Source organism: Mustela nivalis (assembly GCF_964662115.1).
Source record: "Mustela nivalis genome assembly, chromosome: 13".
In the NCBI taxonomy this organism is placed as follows: Eukaryota; Metazoa; Chordata; class Mammalia; order Carnivora; family Mustelidae; genus Mustela; species Mustela nivalis.
In genome coordinates, this window is record NC_139032.1 from 85,421,878 (window position 1) to 85,448,250 (window position 26,373).

General features: G+C 48.6%; 1 protein-coding gene across 23 annotated transcripts in view; it reads left to right on the forward strand.

Annotated features, from left to right (window-relative positions):
- Positions 1 to 26,373, forward strand: part of RALGPS1 (Ral GEF with PH domain and SH3 binding motif 1) — a 273,716-nt gene that overhangs the window by 198,512 nt on the left and 48,831 nt on the right. For all 23 annotated transcript variants that reach the window (XM_082695647.1, XM_082695649.1, XM_082695667.1 and 20 more), the window contains 2 exons: positions 22,467 to 22,604; positions 24,851 to 24,944. In XM_082695647.1, coding sequence (XP_082551773.1) covers positions 22,467 to 22,604; positions 24,851 to 24,944 — 232 coding nt within the window. The remainder of the gene's footprint in view (positions 1 to 22,466; positions 22,605 to 24,850; positions 24,945 to 26,373) is intronic.

Genomic DNA, 26,373 nt, shown 5'->3' on the forward strand with positions numbered 1-26,373 from the left:
TTCACCGACCGGTGTCCCCCCCCCCCCCCACGGAGGGCCTGGAATGCCAGGCTGAGTGGTTGCACCTGACTGTGCAGGGGCAGTAGAGGGGAGGGAACCCCGGAGGCCGTGGGAGGGGTAGGCCTGTCCAGAAGGAAGCAGGAGCTGGGCAGTACCAGGAGCACCAGGGAACCATCCTGGTGGGTCAGGTAAGGTCAGCGGGCACGTGGGACCCTCTCCAAGGGCAGGGCCGCTGACATTTCGTGCGCTGCACACGATGATTAACGGATTAAATAACGGGGAAAGAGGGGGATCATGAGGTTTCCTGGTATTTGGAAAGGAAACCACTCCTCTTTGGGAGCTTGCTGAATCTTTATATTTATGTATGTGATTGAATTATATTTGTTGCTACTTTGGTGAGACTCAGACTTAAATCTGACGGTAAATATCAATGATTAGAAGAAAGTTTCATCTCACCTAAGGACCAACTGTTGTAACAGTGCTGTAAGGTTTTTTTAAAGCATTGAAAATCCCCCCACCACTCCAGCACTTAACATCTCCATATTTTTGTCATTTTCACTTTCTTAGCTATGTCTCTATTGTTTGACATTAGAATGTTTCCAGTTTTTGTTGTTTTCTTTGTGTTTAGCCACTAGATTTCCCATGAATACCTTTGTGTGTACAAAGTTTTTCTCTCCTTTTACAATTATTTTCTCAGAATAAGTTCCTAAGAGTGGGATTACTGAGTCAAAGGACACCAGTATTTTTCTGGCTTTGAAATCTCTAATGCTTTCCAAAAATGTTGCACCAACTCTCCCTGCTGCCAGCCGCGTGCGAGCCCTCCCGTCTCCGAGCAGCCTTGCTGGCTTTTGGCACTGGCCTCATTTTAAACTTATTGATGTAATTCATTCTAATGGCGGCTTTTTAAATGAATTTATGTGTCTCTGTCTGTCCGCTCCATTTCTGTGCTCCGAGCCCGTGTACTTTCTGTCTGTGTCCCTGTGCCGGCTGTGACCTGACTGCTGTCCATCCCCAGACGTTAACCCGAATGAATGAATGATTGTTGGGGTCAGGTTCTTCCTTGTTTGTGTGGGAGCTGCCTCAGTAGCTTTTCAGGGAAAGACAGTGGAAAGATGTTTAAACTATAAATAGATGTGGTGACACCTCTTATTTGGTCAAGGTGGTCCCAGTAATGAATGCAGACTCTGTGCTTCTGGGAGTATGTTTATGTCTCTTTTGAATTCTAGAAGACATCAGAGTTACAACGTTAGTGCCTGATGTATAATTTAAGTCAGAGATGAAAGAGTCTCCATCAAAAACAACCCCTTCTTTCCAGGCGTCCCATAATTACCAAGGCAGAGAGGTCTCCAAGTAGGAGCAGTTGGAGAATGTCTGAGGGAAGCCTTAAGGCCAGCCCCTTTGTTCTTGCCTTGCCCTTCCTCCTGGTACCTGGAGAGTCGGCCTCAAGGGCGAAGAAGGGCAGGACAGCCTGGGACTAGACCCAGACCCCTCTAGGGGCCTCTATTCTTAAGTCGTTATTGTTGGCGGCCAAAGCCCCGGTCTTTTAACCTCATTCTTTCCATGCCGGCTCTCTCTCCTCTGGCCCACGTTCCCATGATGACGTGGGCTGAGAGCTTACCCCGACAACAGACACTGCTTCTCTGACTCTGAGCCTTAACGGGCCCCCTCCAACACTGCTTTCAACCCAGCAGCAGCCCTAGGATCTAACCCGGCCTAAGCTCCTAGGACCCTGCCCCACAGCGGCCGGGTACTGGCGGCCTCACAGACAGCCAACACCAGAGTACACAGACCCTGAGTTTTCCTAGACTGTGGACGTGCACTACTCGTGGTCCTCATGATTTTCGATGGCACGCAGAGAACCTCTCTTACTGTAATAGCTAAGTATTTATCTTAGTGTTATTAGCACATTAAATCCATGATTTCATTTAAAAAATTAAGTAAAAAATAATACAGTGAGTCAGCAGTTCTTCTCCTGGGGATATGCCCAAAGAATTGAAAATGGTGTACAAGGTAGAGCTTGTCCATGAATGTTTACAGCAGCACCATTGCCACAGCTAAAGGATGGAAATGGCCCAAAGGTCTGCCGGCTGACGAGCGGCTAAAGTGAAAAGTGTACATGCATACGCTAGGCTGTTACTCCTCCCGAAAAAGGATTTGGCGTATTGACACATGCTACAGCACAGATGACCCTTGGAAACACTGTGCTTACCAGCCACAGAAGGCCACAGACTGTATGAAAAAAATGTCCTAAGTCAGTAAATCCATAGAGAGGGAAACTAGATTAGTTGCTGCCTAGGCTGGAGGGAGGGGGAGAAGGGGAATATGGACACAGGATGCCTTTCGGGTTGGTGAGAAGATAGCAGTGATGGTTGCACACAATCGTGAATGTTCCGAAGGTCACTAACGGTAAACTTTATGTCATATAAAAAAAAGATACAGGTGCTACGTTGGCTAAAATCATGAAGGTAATATGTAAATGAGTGAAGTTAAAATAACATTATTATAAGTAAAGCAAGCTAAGAAATAGAGCTATGGATATGTCAATTATATCTCAATTTAAAAAGGAGGGAAGGGAGAGAGAGAGAGCAAGCGAGCTTGCTCCAGGGAGGTCCCGTCTCATTCCTGAAATCTGCTTTGCTGGAGGGCAGACCAGCGTGACCTTCAGTGTCTACATAAGGACAGCCACTGTGCCTGCAGGATCTCAAGGCAGCCTTGCAGGGAGTACTGTCATTGTGACCATTTTACCATGGAACTGGTGAGTGGCAGGGCCAGGCTGGCTGGGCTGCAGGTCTCGGTGGTTCATGGAGGGTCAGTAATCTGCTTTGCTGTCAGGCCTATTTCTGGTCTTGCCTTTGCTCGGAGCTGCTGCTCTTGGACTTGAGGAGGAGCCCTGAGCATTTGGGGCCCTCTGTGCATGATTTGGAACTGTCAGTGCTATTATAGTAAAAATGAGCCCCATTTAATGAGATCTGGGGCCCGGCTCTGCCTCTTACCATGTTTGCAACCTCAGGCAACTTGCCTAACCTCTCTGACCCTTCGTTTCCTCCTTTAGAACATGTATGTAATGGCATTTACTCAGCCGGAGTGTTGGTACCATTATAATTTCAATTCTCTAATTGTTTGTGCGGTCACTCACTCACTGCCTGACCCCTCCCCTAGGCAGTAAGCTGCGCCGAAGCAGAGGCTGCATTGGTCCTGTTCCTTGCAGTATCCCTGGCATCTGGTATCTCGATAAATGCTTGTTGGCCGGAAAAGTAGATTAGTTCCTGAAAAGCCCTTAGCACAACGCCTGGCACATGGTAGATGCCAGTGGACGTTAGCTGCTGCTGTTAGTGTGACAGTGATCGTTGTATCGTTCCAGATAACATGTCACAGCCTTTCACGCGATAGCTCTGATTCTCAGAACAGCCTCACAAGGTGGCAGTTACGCTCATCTCACAAAAATGGAAACTGAGGCTCAGATAAATGAAATAATTGGCCCTAGGCTCATAGAATTGCTGACAGTAAAGCTCACAACCTGCCACTGCCCTTAATTCCTCATCAGTAGCTATAAAACCCCAAGTCCCTTCATGCAGTGGGGGACAGGGAACGTGGTATAAAATATTGTATCTTTTTGAGTACCAGTGTCGTAGAAATAAAGCACATTTTGTGAGACGCAGTACAGTACTCACAGGCTGGGTGTATGAGAAGTTATGGTTGCCCCAGAGATAAGCAGCAGCTGGGACTCCCCAGCTGTGACCTGCCAACCTGGGGTTGTCCAGGCCCACCCAAGTAGTAAAGGGGTAGAGAGAGGGGGGACATGGAAGAGAGGGGGCCCTGGCTTGATCGTCAGGCCCATGAGGGCAGGTGGGGGGGCGCATCTGGTTTTTCTCATGGCTCTACTTTCAGAGCTCTGCACAGACCTTGGCCAAGGCCAGGCTCGGCTGCTCTTCGCTGAATGAACAAGTGCACGTGGGCCTGAGCGAGTGACTGAGGGACTGAATGAACAAACCTGTTGTCCTCGAGGCGTGGCGCTGGCTCACTTGTAACACCTCGTTTAGTTGCTCAGGATGGACGCAGGAGGTGGGAATAGACGCGGAGATGAGGCCCCCGGAGGTGAGGCTGCTTCTCCAGGGTCACCTGGTGGAGTGGGTGTTCACGCCAAGTCCCCCAGCCCTGTGTGCTGCTCTGAAGAGTTGAGAGCCTTCTGGTGGCCGCTGGAACCCCCTTACCCTTAGCTCCAGCTGTGGCAGAGGCCAGAGGAGCAGGCAGGAGCAGGACATGAAATGCTCTAGAGGCGTTCCGATGCATGTTCAGCCCTTGCCGTGGGTGGAAGAGGATGTGGGCGGCTGGAAGAGGGAGGGGGCCGTGGGGTGGAGGGGAAGGTGCCAGCTGGGTCGTCATTTCTCACAGGACTGGGCCTGCCAAGACCCAGTTTTCTCTACTAATGTCATTACCATCGCCCTGACCTTTCCTGAGTGACCTGATGCGGAGGGCTGTGCACACCTCCACTCCTTCCATCTCCCTTCTGTGTGAGGGAGGCACGCCTCTACTCGCCCCTGCTGCAGAGGCTGAGACTGAGAATCAGATGGCAGAGGAACGTTCTAAGGCCACTGGGAGCAGGTTGGTGGCAGAGTTGGCCGTCCCCGGAGACTGACTGGCTCCAGAGCTCCCCCCACATGGCACCAATGGGACCTGCTTCTCAGGCTGGCCTCCAGAGGGCTGCTTAATCCCTGCAGCAGCTGCTCCTTCCCTCCCAGGCCCAGCCCAACTGCCGGTTCACACTGGGGTCTTATTGTCGTCTTCAAGTGTCAAAGCTGAGAAATCTCAGGGGCTGTGTCCTGGGGTCCCTGGCAGGGGGGTGCCAACACCACAGTGGGCACCTCTTACTCAAGAAGTTGGTTTTGGGGGCCTCAGCCCAGTGCCATGGCTGAGCTGGCACCCAAGAGCCAGTTGGAGTGAGGTGTGGTGGGCCATAAATCAGACCTTCTCTCTGAGCTCTTGGTAATCCACTTGGAACTACGTCCTGTTCTGGCCCAGACATGTTTCCATTCCCCAGAAGGACATCTGTCCCCTCCGAAGTCAGGGTCTATGACTCAGACTTCCAGGCAAGGACGACAGGACTCAGCTCCTGGCCTGAAACAAAATGGAGCGACTGAAAGGCAGTCGCTATGGTCCTCGTTTTGAACTGAGGATGGATTGAGGCCAGCCAGACCTGGATTCAAATGTTGGCTTCTCCAGCCACTGGCCAGGAGACCTCTGGAAAGTCACCCGACCATTCTGAGTCTCAGTCTCCCCATTTGGATGATGGGGGTAGCGAAGCTCTCCTTGGGGCCTAGTGGGTAGGTGAGCTGAGGAGAGGGTCTAAGGCCCAGAGCATAAGGCCTGGCTCGGACTCAGCATGAAGTGGTGGCACCCCCTGCCCCCTGCTCTGCAGACCTCGTGCATTCCTGCGACGTCCTGTGGGGCCAGTGGAAGGAGGGGCAAGGCCAGGCCACGTTGCAGGCCAGAGCCCAGACCTCAGGTGACCTGAGGTGCAATCTCAGCTCTGCCACATACTTGCTGTTTGACTTCAGACGCACAGCTTAGCCTCTCTGAGCCTCACTTCCTCTTCTGTAAGTTGAGGGCCCCAAGTGATCATGCATATGTGGCTCTCAGCCCAGAGCCTGGTGCACAGTAGGAACTCAATGACCGTGGTCTTGTGCCAGCACTGGCCTGCCTGAGGCTCCCGCCACCCCCCCCCACCCTCGCTCTGAGGCAGCTGTCTTGTCCCGGGAGCCTCTCTGAGCCCCTTCTCCCCTGGCGCCCTGGTGTATGGGCTCTGTGTCACCAAACTGGTCACTAGTCTTGCCTAGAGCAAGATCCAGGCCAGGTCACTGTCAGGTTGATAAAATACCTAGGAATAAACTTATCCATAGAGGTTGTTACACTGTGCAAAGGACCTGTACTCCAGTCGGAGGGAAGAGCAGGCCTTCGCCCAGAGCGGTGCCCACTGCAGCCCAGGAAATCCAACATTTCCAAGTTATTTTCCTTCACCTTTGCCCTGAGGGGACGCTCTTCCTCTATAGCAGAGACAAAGTTTTTCAGCCTCCGAGCAGACCTTTTTACTGTGTCCCCGGAGATACCTCACCTTCCAGCCCACCCACACCATCGTCAGCTCCCCTCAGGGCAGCCCGCTGTCCACAGCCAAGTGCAAGCTCCTACTTCCTGGGGGTTTGGTGCTCAGCGCTTAGGGAGCTGGCAGGAAGCACCCTCCCCACACCCCTCATTGGACGTGACAGAAATGCCCCTGTCTTTGTGGCTGATGACTTAGGGCTTCTCCACTGGGCTCCCAGAGAGGCCTTCCTCCTCAGAGCTCACCTGCAGCACCCCGAGCTGACCCGTCCACGGGGGCGGCATCTGCAGGGGACGGTTCTGGGCTTTGCATGCTGCTGACAAGGGAGCGCGGCTAGAGCACGTGGGCTCTGCTCACAGTGCGCCCAGAAGTTGACGTCTGCTGCTGCCCTCAGTCTGCGATGCTGAAATGTGCTCATAAATTTGTGGAAAAAATGTGCATTGACCAACTTTTATGGTATCCAAAATCATATGTCGTCTCTTTGGGTCTTTACACTTAAGTACCATAATTACTAGGGGGAAATATTTTTCTTCTTAAAAAAAAAAAATCAAAGCAATTGACAAATCACCAGATGTCCACTAACATTTCTCAAATAAACAGTCCTTCTGCCTTTGAGAAGCTCCCCCTCCCACAGGGAAGCAGCTGGGCAGGGAAGCTGCCGTCATCGGAGTCATTTGGGGGATCGTCAGGTTGCATGAGAGCAGAGCGAAAGGGGTCCCTACAACTCTTGGGGAGGGTCGGGTTTTTCTGGATTGCTGCTTTTGCTTTTTCCCTGGATCTTTGCAAGGCTTTTTTTTCTTTTTTCTTTTTTCTTTTTTCTTTTTTCTTTTCTTTTCTAATTCAGGCATTCATCCTGGATATGTCTCGGGTTGGGTCTCCTTCCCAGGCCCTGGCACACACTCCTTGGGAAGACCCCTGCCCTGGGTCAGCTGTCTGTTCTCAGGCCCCCACATGCCCTTATATCCTTTCTTCCCGTGTCCTTTCCCTTGGCATTTGACCTTGCCAAATTGGCCCTCCACATCAGTGATGCAAGCTTCCCAAGTGTCCATTTCGTTCCTCGCTGCCTCTGGTGTTAATTTATTTTTTTAAATTCTTTTGTTGTGTTTCTTAGTTTCCATTTCTACTTTTCTTATCTCAGGCATCTCTCTGTCTAGTTCATTCACATGGAGTTTCACCTCTGACAGTTCTCGCCTGTCACCAAAGCCTTGTCTTCTTATGCTATATTGAAAAGAAGTAGTGTCTTGAACCTTCTTTTGGATCCTGGAGTAGACCATTTGAGGACGTATGTTCTCATGGTTCAGCCCGTTCTTCGTGCATTCCAGGCTCCAGGTGTTCTCTTGTTGGATTTTCTTTCCTCTGACCACATCCTGGAATAAAGTGACATCTATTCATCTTCAGCGTTTATCAACAGGCATTTGGGGTTCCCTCTGGATACACTCCAGCTCTTCTCTGGGGGTCACAATCTGTAAGTGGAGGTGAGTAGAGGAAGGGCAGAGAGCCAGCTGGCATATTGCAGAGCCCCCAAATCAGCTTCTGCTGGGCAGCATACTGGTCATCAACCTGACTTTTCTAGTTTTTAGATCCATGGGTCTATGAGTCTGGGGGTAGGTCCTAAGAGGAATAAATTGACAAGGTCTACACTTGCTTAATTTCTGTCCTCCTCATCTGTCTATAGTATGTTTAGTTTCTTCCTGGGTCCTAGCAATAAGGCTGTTTGCCAGGCTTGGTGAGGTGGTTTTCATCTTTTTTTTTTCCTTTCTTTATTTTGTTTTATTTTTTTTATTTATTTGAGAGAGAGCATGAGCAGGGGGAAGGGCAGAGGGAGAGGGAGAAGCAAACTCCCCACTGAGCAGAGTGCCCGATGCGGGGCTCAGTCCCAGGCACCCGAGATCATGACCTGAGCCAAAGGCAGATGCTTAACTGACTGAGCCACGCAGGGGCCCCTTTTCTCTTCTTCTTTTTTTTAAGCTTTTATTTTAAGTAATCTCTACACCCAACATGGGGCTTGAACTCACGACCCTGAGTTCAAGAGTCACACACTCCACTGACTGAGCCGGACAAGTGCCCCCATTGTTTTTCTTTTTTTTTTTTTCCCCTCAAAACTTTTAGTGTTAAGTCAGGGGAGGCTCTGTGAGGAGCTGTCTAATCTCATCTGGAAGGTTTCCAGAAACAGGTAGGGTGCCTCATCCACCCTTAAATTTGTTGGGTTTTTTTTTACAAGTAACTTGAGCTACTGTGCTGGCCCCTTTCAAGTGTGTGAACTCCTGTAGACTTTACCATAGCCCTGTGAGCAGGTTACAGATACCGTCTCCATTTCCCAGATGAAGAAGGAAGCCGAAGAACCCACCCAGGATCTCACTGGATAAATTAGAGGCAGTGTCAGGATTTGGACGCTGATGTCTGAGTTGTTTCTTTTTAAGATTCTATTTATTTGAGAGGGAGAGAGTGCGCTCATGGGCTGGGGGGAGGGGCAGGGGAGAGGGAGAGACTCTCAAGCTGACTCTGAGCTGAGCCTGGAACCTGATGTGGGGCTCGATCTCACGACCCTGAGATCATGACCTGAGCTGAAACCAAGAGTCAGACACTTACCCATGTCACCCAAACACCCCAGATGTTTTGAATTTTTTTTTTAAGATTTTATTTATTTATTTGACAGAGAGAGATCACAAGTAGGCAGAGAGGCAGGCAGAGAGAGAGAGAGGAGGAAGCAGACTCCCTGCTGAGCAGAGCCCGATGCGGGACTCCATCCCAGGACCCTGAGATCATGACCTGAGCCGAAGGCAGCAGCTTAACCCACTGAGCCACCCAGGCGCCCGATGTTTTGAATTTTTAATACATTTGTCTAGTGTATGCATTGAGCTGCAATGATGTGTAGGTAAGGGTGTGGGTGCTAGAGCCCACTGACCTGGGCCCGGATCCCACTTTTGCCACGTATGTGCTGAGTGACCTCAGACAGTTTACTTAGTATCTCTGGAGTTGAGGAGGACGGCTAAGGCCAGGGAAAACAGAATGAACTCCTTGAGTATTAAAGACATAATCAACCCATTTCTCTCTCTTATGCCACTGGTTCCTTCCGGGCCTCTCATTGACATCTGAGGCTAATTCCCCAAAGTAAGCCTATCCTAGAGGTTTTTTGTCTGTTTGTTTTTTGGTTTTTTTTTTTTTTTAGCTATTCCCACCCTTAATTATTTGTGTAATGAATGCCTCTGTTGAATGCCTCTGCTGGCCTGTATACTTCATGGGGTTGGGGACCACACCTGTGTGGCTCTCCCCTATTCACCTGTGTCTGGAATGGGGGAGGCACTGAGCGAATATTTGGAACACTAATGCCCTTTCACAAAGAGGTGGACCTCACTGCGTGGGCTTATCCCTAAGCATATAGCACCCTGTGCCCGTGGAGCCTCCTGTCCCCAGAGCCACCCACCACCTTCCCTCCTGCCCCCTCCTGCTTCAGCCTCCCTGCTGCTTGGTCTCTCTTTTCCCTGCAAAAGATCCTCTGATGGCTTGGCCAAGACTGTTCTAATGGGACATTGGCCCAAAGCCTGTAGGAATGGCAGTGAGCTGTGGAGAAGAGGAGGGGCCGGGACTGAGTGAGGTGGGTAGAAGCAACCGGAGTAGAAGTCAGAGTCTCAAGGAGGTGACAGGGAGCCCAGAGTCAAGGGGATCAGGTTTCTTGAATCATTTCCTGAGAGAATGGCATCTGGTGGGCAGGAGAAGGCAGCACAAGGAGAATGAGTGTGGGTGGGCCTTCCAGTCTGCCGCAGGACCTCAGCCTTACCCTCCCATCCCAGCAGGAGCACACCATCTCAGACCAGTCAGGGGCATGAGTACTACCAGTGCTCTCTGCTGGTGGGGCCGGTCTCGTGCCCTGGTGACATCCCCAGCTTGGGTTTGGTGGGAGTAGCCCAGACTGCAGACTCAGACCCTGCCTAGGGCTGGAGAAATCCAGGCTGTCCCCAGGCCGGAGGAATATGACTGAGCTGGGAGCCTCAGATACGCAGTGTGACATGGAAAAGGGCAGAATGCAGAGCGATGGGCCCCACCGTGGAGCAGAAGCCCTGCTCCCTGAAAATGGGTTTTCTAGGACAGCCCTATGCAGACCCACAGCCTCTCATCTTTGTCAAGAAAGAGAGTGATCAAAACAGCTGGGCTTGAAAACCACAGATAAATTAGTAGTCAGATGTCTTCCTTCTTCCAAAGAGGCCAAGGAGTCTCAGTATCTGGTTTCAGCAAAATCAGAAAAGAATTTGCTTTGCAAAAGTGAAAACCAGTTTGGATCTAGCTGACCCTCTGCAAATCTGTTGCTTGTTTTCCAGAGAATGCAGAGATTGCTAACTGAGGTTTAGAATATTGTGTTTTGTTACACAGTTTCCATTGAGTAAAGACTAAATCTGACAGTTTTACCTTTGCCTCAGTTATTTTTTGTTACACTTAAAGACTAGGTGAAGTGTGGTCACAGATCCCTGAGCACATTAGAGGAAATGGAAAATACTTCGGGGGATGAGGCAGCCATCGTCTGTAAGTCTGTGAGCTCACTCTCTGGCTGGGATCCTGGTGGCCTCGGATGTCCAGGAAGCCTTTCTGTGCACAGTAGCGAATCTCTGAGCCAGGGCTGGAAAGACAAGCTCGGGAGTGTTTTCCTTGGCACGTGGGCAGCCTCGATTCTACCCAATATGAGGCAGGTTTCGGAGGCTTTCACTGGGGGAATCATCTTGCGTTTCCTTTTGGTGACATCAGCTGCTCTGGAAGCCCATTGTAACACTCAGAGAAATGCGGCTATTTAGCCTGGAGATACTGGAACACAGGGCCGACCCTCTTGGGGTGGCTATGGAGTGGGGTGCCCGGTGGCCAAGGCCACCTCTACTGAGCAGTGGAATTTCAGTGCCAGACCAGAGTGTCAAGTAGTTTCACTTAAAGACCCAATATCCGGTCCAGTTGTCCCCCAGACATCTTCTGAGCCCCTACTCTGTGCTGGGCTCAGTGCTGGCCCCTTGAGCTTGCAGAGCTGGATAAGACAAGGAGTGTGTGATAAATGCTGTAACGGGAGGAAGGGCAGCGTGCTCCAGAAGAGTCCCCTAACCGCCGGAGGAGAAGGCCGCGTGGGCAAGGGGACAACTTGGCTCTGCCAAGCTCAGAGGCTTGAGCAGAGAGCTTGTCCGGGGAACCACAGAGGCCCACGCAGCTGGAGCATCACATGAGGAGGGGATGGGAAAAGAGACCAGAGGTGCAGGGGTGCGCAGAACCCACAAGGCCACAAACACTTGACTTCCCCCCAGGGATGGAAAGTCTCTGGGTAATTTTAAAGTTGGGGAAGGGCATGGTCTGATTAGGTTTTAGAAAGATCATCAGGTGCAGGATAGATTGGAGGTGGAGACCAAAAGCAGAGAGAGGAGTCGGGAGATGATGGAGGGTTAACAGTGGCCCAGAGACAAGGTGAGAGGCAGCCTGTAAAGGTCAGAGGCCTTTAAATCAAAACCTAAAGGGACGCCTGGGTGGCTCAGTTGGTTAAGCAGCTGCCTTCGGCTCAGGTCATGATCCCAGCGTCCTGGGATCCAGTCCCATATCAGGCTCCTTGCTCCGCAGGGAGCCTGCTTCTCCGTCTGACTCTGCCTTCCACTCTGTCTGCCTGTGCTCGCTCTCGCTCGCTCTCTCTGACAAATAAATAAAATATTTAAAAAAAAACAAAAAACAAAACCTAAAGACCAAGTCTTCCCCAGTAGCTAAAAATGCTCAGAAAATCATTGTGTAAGATATTACCTCCCTCCTCCCTGCCCCCAAAGTGTTTGCTTTTCTGATGATTGAAAGGAAGAACAGAAAGAAGATAGACCTTGCTCTTTCATATTTCCAAAAGCAGTACGTATTTATAGCTAGTCTTAAAAATATAAAATATATTTATATATAAAATATATTTATATATTTATAAAATGTATATATTTACAAAATATAAAATATATTTATAGCTAAAGTCTTAAAAATGTAAAACATAAAGCAGGAAACAACCCTACAATTCCATCCTTAAAGATGGCTACCACTAATAGCCGGAGCAATAATTCTCTCTCCCTGTCCCTACCCCTGTTTCCTTGTACCTGCATGTGTGAATCAGTGCAGTCTACAAAATCATACCTGATTTTTTTCACTTAAAAACACATTATGGGGCGCCTGGGTGGCTCAGTGGGTTAAGCTGCTGCCTTCGGCTCAGGTCATGATCTCAGGGTCCTGGGATGGAGTCCCGCATCGGGCTCTCTGCTCAGCAGAGAGCTGCTGGATCCTGGAAAACACATCTTTGAAATGTTTGATAGGTGCTACCAGATTCCTCTAGAAGTTTCTATCACTTTATACCACAGTCAGCCTTGTACAAGTGACTATTTCCATGCACTCTTGTCAGCACAAAGTATCATCGACCTTTTTGACATTTGCTGGTATAAATAACCAGAAAAAGAAAATCTCATTTTAATTTGTTGCTTCCTTGATCAGTACCGAACCTCAGCGTCTTTGGTACCTTTATTGACCATCTTCTGTAATATTATTTGCCTTTATTGTAGGAGGTCTTTGTGGATCAGAACTAGTGATTGTCTTATAAATGCAAGTATCTTTCCCATCGCACATTTGTCTTTCACCTTCCAGCATGGCACTTTATCTGATCGTGCATCAGTGTTTCTGTTCAGGTGGAGTCCAGAAGAGCAGGCTTTCCTGTCGTGGCCCGGGTTTTGGGTCACACTTGAGTCCTCATATGCCCCAAGGTTATAAGAAGATTCTCTTGTATTTTATTCTACTCTTCTTCCTATTTATATCTTGATCTCTAAATCACCTGGAATTTATTCTCTGTTAAGGAATGAACATCCAGCTTTCTATTTTCTTAAATAGATAATCATTTGTCCCAATACCATTTATTGACAGGTGCTATTGATTTAAACTGTACCTTTATCCTTCCCTAGCTTTCTGTGTCTGTGTGCATCCATTGCTGGTCTCCCTACTCCCTACCTTCGGTTTGTCTGATTCTGGAACGGTGCTACACCGCGCGGTGACTGTAGGTTCATAGCACGTTTTATAACAAGCTTCATTCTTCTTTTCAAAAATGTTCTATTTTCATGTATTTACTCCTTCAGGTAAACTTCGGAATCAATTCTGGGATCACGTGAAGTTAATGTATTAATTAGGCAATAATCGACATTCTCATGATATTGATTCTTCCCATCTAAGAATATTATATATGTCCTCAATATTTGCATCTTTCGTATCCTTAAGAGATTTTATTTCATTAGTTTTTAATCCTAGTTACCAAAGTGTTACATTCTTATTGTGACAAGTACAATACAGAGCGTGATAGAGACAAAGTTCATATTGGTATGAATTGTGCTTTTATTTAAGTGAAGTAGATTTTTCAAAGGATTAATAAGCCTGAGAAATGTGCGTATTTATTTTAATTCATGTCCTTCTGCTCCTCCCCTAAACTCACATGTGCTCTCTCTGTCCCTCTCTCTCTCAAATGAATAAATAAAATCTTTAAAAAAATATGTACTTATAACACATTTCTTTGTCTTTGTCTTACCTCATTGGCTCTTATATCCAGAATAGTGGTAAATGATAGCAGGACAACTCATTCCTATTAACAGCATTTCATATTAAGAACATTATTTAATATTTAATATTTTCATATAAGAACATTATTTTAATTTTTCTAACATGCATTCTTTATCACATTAAGGAAGTCTGTTCCTAGCTCAGTGCTTTACCAGGGATGGATATTAAAGTTATCAATGGCTTTTTAGCATCTCTCCAGATCCTCTGTTAAGTATCATTGCACTCTTGTAATAAACCTATTTGCTGTATTATTCTTTAATATACTACTAATTGCTAATATTTTTTTATTTTATAAAATATTTTATAAAAATATTTTTATTTTATTTTTTATTTATTTTATTTATTTTCTAGTGCTTTGTTCAGAATCTGTGGATCTTTATTAATGAGATTGGTCTCTCTCTCTTTTTTTTAGGATTTTATTTATTTATTTGTCAGAGAGAGAGAGAGAGTGAGCACAGGCAGACAGAGTGGCAGAGGGAGAAGCAGGCTTCCTGTGGAGCAAGGAACCCGATGTGGGACTTGATCCCAGGACCCTGGGATCATGACCTGAGCCAAAGGCAGCTGCTTAACCAACTGAGCCACCCAGGCGTCCCATGGTCTCTCTTTTTTAAAATCTTTTTAAAGGTTTATTTACTTAGGTAGAGTATGTGGGGGGAGGGCCAGAAAGAGAGGAAGAGAGAATCTCAAGCAGACTTCACACCCAGCATGGGGCCCAACTCCAGGCTTGATTTCATGAGCCTGAGCTCATAACCTGAGCTGAAACCAAAAGTCAGATGCTTAACCGACTGTGCCACCCAGGTGCCCCTGGTCTCTTTAATGCCATTCCTGTCAGGCTCTGGTATAAGAACTCCACATATTTCCGGTTTTCTCTATGCTCTGGAACAGTTTAAATAACATCAGTTGTTCTTTTAAGGTTTTATAGGTGGGCTCCACAAAGTATTTGGATATTTAATATATTTAATTAGGGTATTTTTTCAATATTATTAATATTTTTTCTTTATTGGTAGTTGAAAGTGTTTGCCTCTCCCCAAAACAGTTTTGGGAAGGTAGATTTTCCTGGGAAGCACCCATTTCATCTAGATTTTCAAATATGTTGCAATAAAAATGACACATATTCCTATTTTAACATCTCCTCTATATTTGGAATGATATTCTCTCTCTTTCTCATCCCTAACATTATACATCTGTGTTTTCTTTCTGTCTTTTGTCTTTTGTCCATCATACATACCAAAGGATTGTCAACTTCGACTTTTTCAGAGAACCGACTTTGAGCTTTGTTTATCACCCTACAGGCCTTACTTTTCTAAATCATTATTTTTGCTTTTGTATTTTTAATTGTCTTCTCCCACTTCCTTTTGCTTTGTTTTGTTCTTTTCCTAGTTCTCTGTAATAAACACTAAGTTCATTTCTTTTTTTAAAACTTTCTTCATTATTCATATAAGCATTTGTAGCTCTGGATTTTTCTCTGAATAGAATTTTGTAGCGTTGTATCCTGTGTGTAGACAGTTTGTGATTTTAGCTTCCATCTCTTCTTTCATCTCTGAATTATTTGTAGGATTTTTTTTTTTCTTACCCAATGATTCATTTTTAAAATTTGTTTTTACCTCCCGGGGCAGAGGAAGGAATGGAATTGCTCCAAACTTACCAGAACCACATGGATTATGAGTATGGGAGGTACAGTTTCCCCCAAAGGAGAAGTCAGGGCTGTTTCCAAAAGAATTGGGATAGATATTAGGCAGCCACAAATGCCAGTTTCTTCTCCACTGCCAGTAGAATTGTTGAAGGATTCCATGAGATAGTACGTGTGATTTACTTTGCACCGTGTCCAGTACAAAACAATAATAATATTAACCAGATTAATACCTTCTCCTCACACCCCTTCTTAACTGCTCATCAGAACACTGGCATTTGCTTTCCGGTCCCATGGCTCCCTAGAGAGCTTGAGCAAACAGTAGGTTACCCCACTGCATCTGTGTGGATGACCAGGTAATCCCCATGGTGGGGGAGGATTGGGATTGTGTCCTCATTTCACCTCAGGGAGCCGGGAGGAGAATTGGCTCCCCCAGACCCTGGGATTCTGTGCAGGCTGCAGAGCCCTGCCCATGTGCCCCTGTGATTCATTAGCCTCAGCACCAAGAAATAAATGAGGCCATGTGCTCCTCTAAGAAACAAGGTCTCTGACCACCTGCCATGTGACTGCCTGGGTCTGCCCCGTTTCTGCAGACCTGGGAGACCGTGCTCTCAGCGTCCGGGAGCTTCTAGTGCATCTCACATAAGGACTCTTCTTTAAGGGAGGGTTTGCTACGAAGGCTGCGCTTTGTGTGATTGATACGAATCAGCGGGCACTAAGTAAGAGTCACAGTCTCCCGCCTCTGGGGACCCTGAGCTGCTGCTGACGTCTCCTCCTGCAGGACGTGAAAGTGCTTTGTGCTCTCTTTAAAAAAAAAAAAACCAACAAAACCCTAATGAGCTGCTGCTTTGTTGTTTCATTTGGAATTTATCAAGACAGTTTATGTGATCAAACCATACAAGTATAGTTCTGGATGCCAGCACTCCTCATTTCTGAAGTTTGAAAGTGATTGTTTCAAGGCAGAGCAGGAGAACATGGAAAAAAAGCTTTCATCTCAAGTTTTAAAGGCAAGGGAGAGAGAAAAAGGAAAGTGTCAGATGGAACTGTGGCATATTTTTATGCTGTGAAGGGTTTTTTCCTCTCAACACAGCAGAATTTTCCTTATTAAATAGATAGCTGTGTGAGAAAAACCAAAACCAGCCTCGGGATGGAAGTGAGGCGGGCGGTGATGGGAGGAACAAGAGAGCAGTGAGTTTCTGGGCTGCGGTGGAGCCCGGGTGCTGGCCACGGCTCTGGCTCCGGGAGGTGGAGGGCGCCCAGCTTCGGGCGGGCTCCACACCACGGACCATGGGTGTCCCTCAGTTTAAGAGAAGGTGTCTGTTCAGGAGAGCACCTCCTTCGTCAGCCTGGCGCTCCCTCCTGGGGGCTGGGGCGCCTTGTGGACACCCCTGGTGGGGGGCCCACATTCACCGGCAGGAAGAAGGTTTGGCCATATGCCCCTGAGGGCATCCAGAGCCGAGAGCCAGCTGAGGGCTGGCCGCACCGGGCCCCGGGGCTGTCTGCCCCTCCGTGGCAGTCTGGTTGGCCCTTGTGTCCCAGCCACAGGGCGTCACCAAGCCCTGTGTGGGGTGCAGAGGAGGGGGCAGAGCAGAAATATGTTCTGGGGAGCTGTCCATCTCAGAGGAGGTCCAGTCTGCAGGTGGGCAAGCCACGGGGGCAGATAGCAGCTGCCAGACGCCTCTTCTGGGAATGGGGGCAGGCCACAGCGTGAGCGGCTGGGACCCTCATCCCTGTGCTGGCCAAGGACTCCCAGTCCCCAGCCCTGAGCATGGCTCTCTGCCCCCAGTTTTTGGAGTTAGACGGGCCTGAATTTAAATCCTGATGCCCCTGCTTGCAAGCTGTACGATCTTAGACAAGTCACTTTTCCTTTCTGAGCTTTCATTTCCTCATCTGGGAAGGTGAGTACCTTCAGTGCCAGTCGCCGTGAGGGTGTGGTGGTACGGGCAAGGCCGACCTTTCTTGCCACAGAGCATGGCTGATAACCGTACAGCTGTTTCCCGCCACGCATCTGCACCTCTCAGCCTAGCCCTGGACTCTGGCGCGGCTCAGCCCTGTGGCAGCCAGGGCCGGTGGCTGGTCCAATTACTGTCCATCTTAACGAGGCCATTAACACAGCCTCGTCTGCTGCAGGAACTGTATTAGTAGGACAGGAGCTGAGGCATCCCAGCTGTGCTGTCCCCGTCCAGACAGACTCTCCCAGCACTGGCCTGCTGAGGTGGTCGGCATCTGGGCACCATCCACGGTTATGGCGAACCCAGACGGGTACATCCCTCCATGGGCGGCCCGACGTTCTTCCGAGTGGGGCCTGGCCGTGGAGGCAGTTTCAGGCTCCACTTCTTGGGCACCTCAGGGATCCAAGGCCCCAGGCCAGGAGACTGCTCAGGACCTCCTTCATTACCCCCAGTCCCAGTCAAGAAACTGGGGCCCTGGGAGGTGAAAAGGACTTGCCTGAGGCCACCCCGCTGTTGAGTTGCCAGGCCAGAGGTCCAAGTCTCCCAGCTCCAAGCCCCACACTCTCCCACCGGCGCCGCCGCTGCCTGTCACGTGTCAGAGCTGGCAGGACCTTCAGGCCTGAGTGGGCCCCGTGACGCCGGGACCGGGGATGGACAGGCCACGCCGAGTGCCGGGGAGGCAGAGGGGAGGAGATGGAAGATGGGGCCGGGAGGGGCGGCCACGGTGTGGTGGTGAGCCTTCGCGGGGAGTGCTGATCCCGCAGGGAGAGCCACAGCCTGGGCACCTCCGGGTCCAGCGGTGCCCCCTTCTTGCCGCACTGGCTGCCAGGCACCGGAAGATCTGACTAGGGTAGACGAAGGCCTGACAACACAGCGGGACGGACCTGTGTTCGAATCCTGCCTCAGCCACTTCTCCCACCGCGTGGCCTCAGACAGGTTGAAGCAACTCTCTTGGCTTCAGTTTCTTCTGTAAAAATAGAGGTAAAACCTCACTGGCAGCTGTGTTACTGTTATTACTGTTATCCCGTAATCTGGGCAGAGCTCTTAGTTTAGGACCTGGTACATAGTAAGTACTTGGTTTTGTTGTTATTATTTACTTAAATACTAAATTAATTTTACTACAAATTAAATTTTAGGGGGAAGAGGGTGGGAGATACAAGCACCCGGTTATGGAATGAGTAAGTCACGGGAATAAAAGGCCCAGCACGAGGGCTATAGTCAATGACGCTGTGCCAGCGTCATGTGGTGACGACGGCGGCTACACTTGCGGTGAGCAGGGCAGGACGTAGAAACCTGGGAGTCGCTGTGTTGTACACCCGCAACTAATGTGACGTTGTGTGTCCGCTACACTTCACGTTAAAAAAATGATTAAAAAAATAAAATAAATACTAAATTCTGTATACCTTTATGGAAATATTAGTTCTTTATTCTACTGTTATCATCACTTGACTCTCAGTGTCTCGGTCTTCAGCTACAAAACGAGGGTAGTAATGCACTTGTGAAGTACTTACAAGAAGTTGTGCGGCTCACATAAAATCTGCCTTTTCCATGCATCCTTCATTCAGCTAATGTTTACCAGGCAGCTCCTGCGTGCTCTCTTCCAGCTGCCGGGACTGAGCTCTGGAGCACGACCCACTTCCTGCTCTGATGAGTCTTCAGTCTGATGAGGGAATGAGACGTTAAATACATGAATGATACAAAGAAGTATCGTGTTGCCCTTGTGGTGAGCGCTAGCTGTACATGGGGCTTGAGAGCAGCGCTGGCACGGGACGAGTGGGAGGTGACTCTGCTTATGATTTCATTACAGTTTAGGCTTTTAAATATTTCCAGTTATGGGCTAATAACAGTGCTGAAAAGACTTCCCTGGATTTGCACAGTATTAACTATAAAAGATTTGCTCTCTTTGGGGCGGTTTTTGTTGTGGGGCTGAAGGGATGTTTAGATGGAGTTTCTGTCCAGGCATTACCAAGGCCCAGATTGCTGGGAACAGGCCTTTTGGGTGAGCCCCCCCCCCCCATGCTCAGTGTGTCACAATGTACTCTTAGGCCCTGGGGAGTAGATAGGTGTTGGAGTCTGCGTATTTTGTGGAGGGTCAGAACATTCTGACAGTGGAATTAGTTCTGCTGCAGTAGTGAGCTCCCTGTGCTCCCTGGCGTGCAAGAGGGCACGGGGGGGCTGGAAATGGTGTGCCACCCCTTCGAAGAAGAGCCTCTCCTGGCCTCCCGTTGCATAACCAGGGACCCGAGAAGGAGCAAAGGGGCCAGCTTCAGTCCTCCCGGGGCAGCACAGAGCAAGCCTTCCAGGCTGAGGGTGTTATTTGAGAAAAGCCAACTCCCCATGTGTTTCTGGGGGCCAGTGAGTGGGTCGGAACACAGGCGCTGGAGCCAGACCTGGGCTCCACTCCCACGCACCCACTGTGAGGCCTAGATAGGTTTCTTAATCTCTGAGCTTTCGTTTTCTCCTCCACACTCAGGGGTTGATGGCAGGGTCACGTGGGTAAAGAGGGAAGTTCCCAGCTTGTGGAGCTTCCAGTAGCCCCCATTCTCCAGCCCCCTTCCCTTATTCTGCTCCCCACATCTCTGCTTTTGGCCGAGCCTTCGTTCTGCTGCTCAGTCGGCTGGTTTCCAGTCTGCATGGAGTTTGCAGCTGGAACAGAGGTGCCACGTGTCCCCTATCCCGGTCACCTCATGCTCAGCCCCAGAGACTCCTTTTTGTTGTGGTTGAAGCAGTAATGGGATTTTCAGGGTTGCCTCTGCTAAATCCTTGGAGAGGTAACTGAATTACATTTTTAAGAAGGGAGAGGAAAAACAAGATCCAAGGAGAGAATCCATCTGTGGATTTCAACCCACCAAACTTGGAGCTTCCACAAGGGAAATTATTTCTAATTATTAAAAGTTTGGAAACATGGTGCCACTAGAAAGAAAGGAAGTAGAAATGGCTCCAATTAGAAGTGCTAGCATATGTTTCTGTGATTTAATGGTTTCCCGTAACAATGTGTAGTTATTTTTAAAGCAGACGAATGACTCATGGTATCCAGCACCAGCGGTCCCCTGTGATGGCAGGAAGTTTGTGCTCCGGGGAGGCAGGCTTGAGTTCGACTCCCACCTCCATCATTTACCAGCTGTGTGGCTGGAACATGTTATGCATCCCCTCTGCATTTCCTCTTCCTCCTGTATAAAATGAGTTGTTGTAAGGATTAATAAGATAATGCATGTATGAGTCAGTGCAGTGATAGTTCATCCATGCAAAAAATCCCACAACTTTTATGTCAAATACCTGCTTAACAGTATTTGTCATAATTCTTAGTAGTTTAATAAACTTTTAAGGCTATCAATTTTCCTCTGAGTACCACTTTGGTCAAATCTCATACATTTTGATACATAGTGTTCTCACCGATGTTATCTTCAAATAGTTTTTTGTTTTACATTTTTTGCTTTTTCTTTGACCTAAGAGATGCTTGTGAGTGCATGTGTGTTTTGTTTTTTTTTCTTTTTTTTTTTTTTAATTCTTAAATTAACATATAATGTATTATTTGTACCAGGGGTACAAATCACCAGGCTTTGTGAATCGTCAGGCTTATACACTTCACAGCACTCACCATAGCACATACTCTGCCCAGTGTCCATAACCCAACCACCCCGTCCCTACCCCCTCTCCTCCCAGCAACCCTCAGTTTGTTTTGTGAGATTAAGAGTCTCTTATGGTTGATCTCCCTCCCGATCCCATCTTGTTTCATTTTTTCCTTCCCTACCCTCCAAACCCCCATTTTGCCTCTCAAATTCCCCATATCAGGGAGATGATGTGATAATTGTCTTTCTCTGGTTGTGTATGTGTGTTTTCTAATCAGTTAGAATTCTTTCTATATTTATTGCCAAATCCTAGGTGTAATATAGTAAGGTCAAAGAATGTGGGTAATACAGCATTTACTTTTTGGAGCTTACTGAGCATTTCTTTATGGTCTAATATATAACCAATTTTTGTAAGTATTCTATGGATATTTGAAAAGAGATATTTTCATTTATATAACACCAGGCTTGTTAGTTTCATTACTCAGTATTCATATATGCACAGGTATGTACATATATCTTTATATGCGTGTATTTTTTTGTAGGTAGACACGCATGCACACAGCTGCATACATGTGAGCATGCAGAAGTACGTGCGAGGGCGCACACACACATTCTGGGAAGAGACATGCCAAAGGCTCCTTCTATGATTGTGGTTTCATTGAACTCACTTCATTTCCGGCAGTTTTTTGCTTTGTGTATTTTGATGCAGTGTTGCTTTGCACGTAGAAATTTGATCCTCTTAATCAGCTGTGCTTTTCATTAGTATCAGTCCTCTCTGCCTTGTGCAGTGTTTTCTGCCTTGAGTTCTGCTTAATATTGTTCCTCCTGCTCAGCTCACCAGTATCGTAGACATAGTGGCAGTCCTCATGGAGGGCTACTGGGACAGCATCCCATCCATCGTCCACGCACACCCGTGGAGAGCCGGGGGTGTGGATCATGCTGCACACGCAGTCCTCCTCTTCCATTGCTGGCTGAATCCCAGTTGGGCTGATGCCAGGAGGCTGTGCTGAGGCTCACCACTGGCAGGTCGTAACCATGTTTTCCTATCATGCATTACTTTCTTTTCTAAGCACCCTCAAGAAAATTCTCTATCTAGCCTTAATTCTTTGTACCAAGGACTGTTGCTTTTTTAAAATTTCTTTTGTCTCTTAGTTAATTTATTATTTTGGGGTGTGTGTGTGTGTGTGTGTGTGTGTGTGTGTGTGTAGATAGAAAAATAGACACATAGTTAAGTGAATAAGTAGAAAAGTGAATTCAGTCCAAAGGGGCATTGTCCTGAATATGACATCATAGATCTATCCAATGCCATCTGTTGGTGAAAAATACAAGTATCTGTCCCTTTCATGTCCTGTTATTTTCCAGTTGGATTACAGGTAAAAACCCTTGTAGCTGGAGAGTGTATGAACTAGAAATGCTAAAGTCTTGTCAGCATGCATTTTGGTTGTCACACAGATGCCTGATTGCAGTGGAGTGGTCTACATGAGAAATTAGTAGACGGGATTGGAAGTGAAGTCAGAATAGTATCTCAGTTTTGCATAAGTCACACTTTATACCTTCTAGTACAGTAGTGCTGTTTTGTGCTATCTTGTTCTGATTCAGGATGAATGCCCACCATTACTAAATACCTTCTTTAATTTCAGGGATCTATCTTCTGGATTTAATCTACATTGATTCTGCATATCCTGCCTCAGGCAGCATCATGGAAAACGAACAAAGATCCAATCAGATGAACAATATTCTCCGAATAATCGCTGATTTACAAGTTTCCTGCAGCTACGGTTAGTACCCTGCTTGCTGGAATTGTAAAATCTTACATCACTGAAATTAGGATTCAGCACCTGATCAGTGAGAAAGCTCTAGAAAGCTCTACAAAGCTCTTCATCTTAGTATCTTGAGCATCTAACATGTGCTGGACCTTTTTCCCACAGGCTTAATCCTCAAAGACTGTAAAAACTAGTTGTTCCCATCTCTCTGTTACAGACAAAGAGACTGAGGCTCAAAATAGTTCATTTGCTTGTCTGAGATCATCTGGGTAGTGGTGGGGCCCAGGTCTTTCTGGCTCCCAGGTCATTCATCCATGAAGAGCTTTGTGGGTAGCCTCTGGGCATCTCTCCTCCGAGAGGATTCAGAGACCTGGGTCCCTCTGTGTTGTGGTTCCACCATGTCCCGTGGCCTCTGGGTCCTCAGTGGACTCTGCATCCGACTGGCAGATGCAGGAGAAAGAATCACACAAGAGTAGGGTTTATGGACCAGATTTGTACATGGTGCTCATCAGTTCTGCTGGGGCGGGGCAGGGCTAGGAAATATAATCCAGCTGTGGGCCTAGCAGAAAAAGGGAAACGACTTGGTACAAAGTGGCCACGCTCTGCTACACATGACCAGATCCAAAGTGTGACCAGTTGTCAGAGATGAAGTAGAGGAACAGAGAAGCCAGAACGCTACGCTAGATGGGCCGTCCATGCGGATGTGGATTACACCCAGGATGACGGTGGACTGTGGGGTGTGAGTCAGGTGTCCAGGTCCCCCAGGAAGGGGCAAGAATGACCAGGGTGCCAGTCGGGAGGAGTCAGCTCTGAAGAGGGATGTTGGGCGGTAGAGCTGCAGGATTGTGCCTTAGCGGGGCAGGGTTTTCATAAGCGGGTGGAGGGATAAAAGTTTGGAAGCAGCCAAGGGGGACAGGAAGGAAACCAACCACACCTACAGTACACAGGGCAGGAGAAAACTAACAGCCTCCTTTTGGAAGGCCACAGGGAAGCCAGGGTGGGGTTCTGCGGGGCGGGCTTGCTAAAGAAAAGCTCCCGTCCAAACCCCTCCACAGGCACTTCCAGATCAGCTGTCCTGGCTGGAGGAGCAGCGAGGGGTCCAGACTTCCCGTACAGTCCTCCCCTGCGCAGGCTCTCTCCGTTCGCAAGTGCATCAGCACCGGCTGCCCCGCCGGCCTGAAGGCCGGTTACACACACAGCTTTGGGGTCACAGACTCGGGCCCAAATCTCAGCTTTGCCTCCTGAAAAGTCACTCCCTTCTCTCTAAGTGCGAGGTTTTCTCATCGGCAGAGCGGGGACATAAGGCGTGCAGAGCCCTCAGCACATTCCCACATTACACTAGAGCTCAGGGACTCCTTGTACGACTGTCACCCTCATTGACCTGCACCTTCTCAGACGTCATCAACTTCGTGAAGCAGGTGTCATCAGCCCCAACACAAGAGCACTGAGGCTCTAGAGAAGCAGAACGACCTGTTCCAAACCTTGCAGAGCCATCAGGGGCTCGTCACAGCAGCTGGACACCCGTCCCCAAGAGTGGGGGCCCTCCCCACCCCCTTTCTCCTCCTTCACAGCCTCCACCTCTTCCCTCAACCTGTTCTGTCCACCCCTGGAGGAATGGTAGAGAGGGCCCTGGAGGATGTTCGAACCCCTTGGAGTGCGGTGACCGTGATGGACTGCGGAGGGCACCTGGGAAAAAAGGGGATTGCGACATGGCAGAGGTGTCCGGTGACAGGGTCGAAACCTGGCTCGGCCACATCTCGATGATCTGATCTTTGCCAGTTGCCGCGGTTGCCATAGTTTCTTTCTCTGTGCAACGGGCACAGTATTTCCCCCAAATGAGGCAGATGTGACAGTTAAAGCAGATGCCTTCTGGAAACCACCTGGTACCTAGCTTGGCACAGAACAGGTGCCCAGGCGTCTAGGCCCCAGGAGGGAGCCGCTCCAGCCCGTGGGCCAGACTCGCAAGCTGTGCTGGGACCGGGGTCGGACCTCTGCCCTGGGCTGTTGGGGTTTGTCGGTTCATCTCGTGTTCTTGTCATACAGGGGGTTGGGAGGCTTCCCAGCTGCCCCAGGGCATACCTGTGTTAGGGGACAGACACCCGGCTCTGGTCTGTGCTAGAGGCCTTTGTCTCCCAGACAAGGACCAGTGGTGACTTCGGGGTATATAGGGGCGGGGAGGGGGCAGCGTGCACCAGCGATTCCTATACTTGCCCTGCGGGCTGGGGAGAGACTGACGCCGTGGGTTCTGTCATGTCCTGCAGATCACCTCACCACCCTGCCCCACGTGCAGAAGTACCTGAAGTCCGTGCGCTACATCGAGGAGCTCCAGAAGTTTGTGGAAGACGACAACTACAAGTGAGTGGCCGACCTTGCGTGGCCCCTTGGGACCCGTGAGCGGCTCCCTGCAGGGCAGGTGACCCAGCACGCACGAGCACTGCGGCCCCGGCCGCCCAGGCCCCGTAGATCTGAGGAAATTGCTCTGTCTGCTTCTCGGCCTGGCTTTCCCACGTTGCATGGGTAGCACGAACGTAGACTCCACGGCTGCGGGTGACGCAGGCTTTGTGCCCGGGTCCTCACAAGTGACTCCCCCTCCACTGCTGCTCATAGCGCTGAGAGGAAGGAAGGGCAGCTCTCTAGCCACGCTGCAGGCTGACAGCTCTCCGGGAGCCTGTTTCGGGGGCGAGGCAGCTCCCTGTGTCCCCGGCGTTCTGCAGGACTGTCGCCATCCGGCCCTGGCTGGGGCCTCATCGGCATCCCACGCAGCCCTTTGGAGTTGACTCCGTTCCCACGAAGACCCCTGTGGGCCCTTTGTCCTCTGGCTCTCAGCTGGTTCTTCATTTGTGGCAGCCGGGAATTTACCCAGTATTTCCATGTGTTTAGAGGGAAAAGGAAGATTTTTCAGATCAACTCTGTCTGTCACATTGCTCGGACATCCTCTTGGCTCATTTTGAGCTTGAGGCCAGCTAAGAGTCTCAGTACTTTTCGTATGACCTGCATCGAGGCAGCTCTCAGCCATCTTGTAACTGATCATTTCCCCCTAAATGTCAACTTTATGTGTATTCTTTCAAATCTCGTCTTACTGGCTGCTTCTGGGGGCCGTGTTCCTTTGAGGCCCATTATCCAATTATATATATTTTTTATCTCTTCCAGCTTTGTATCGAAAATTTGATCAGTTTGATTACTTGGTCTTCGTCAAAACACTGAAAATTGTAGGGAACTGTGGCCACTAGTGACACCCCCAGTCACTCCTGATGTGCTCTACATTTGGCCATGTCTGCAGTCGTAGTTCTCTGCCCTCGCGGTGAATCAGAGTCACCTGCGAAGCTTTATAACTATCTATATCTTCATGGTGGAGCCTGGGCATTTTTCAAAGTTCCCTGGGTGGTTCTAATAATTAGCTGTCTCTGGAAGCATAGACATAATGTCTTTAGTTGTTATTGTATAATATTTAGTTAGAGCAGAGTATCATATGAAATTGTGATCTATTGCATAACAATAACAACAACAGACAAAGGCCAGAGATTACCACTGAAATTATGTTTGCCACAAATTAAGCTCATTTTACTTACAAAGCATTTGCTGTTCCTGAAAAGAGTACCCCAGAGTGTGAAATTATTCCCTCTTAGGTTCTGGGATCATATTTTCCATTCATGTGCCTGTAGTACAATTAAAGAGACAGCAGTTTTTCATTAACACTAATATCCTTTAAGGAGAAAAATAGTCTATAAATACTTCTGACCATGAGATAATCCTTGGACAAGCTGTAGATCGTAATAATTACTCC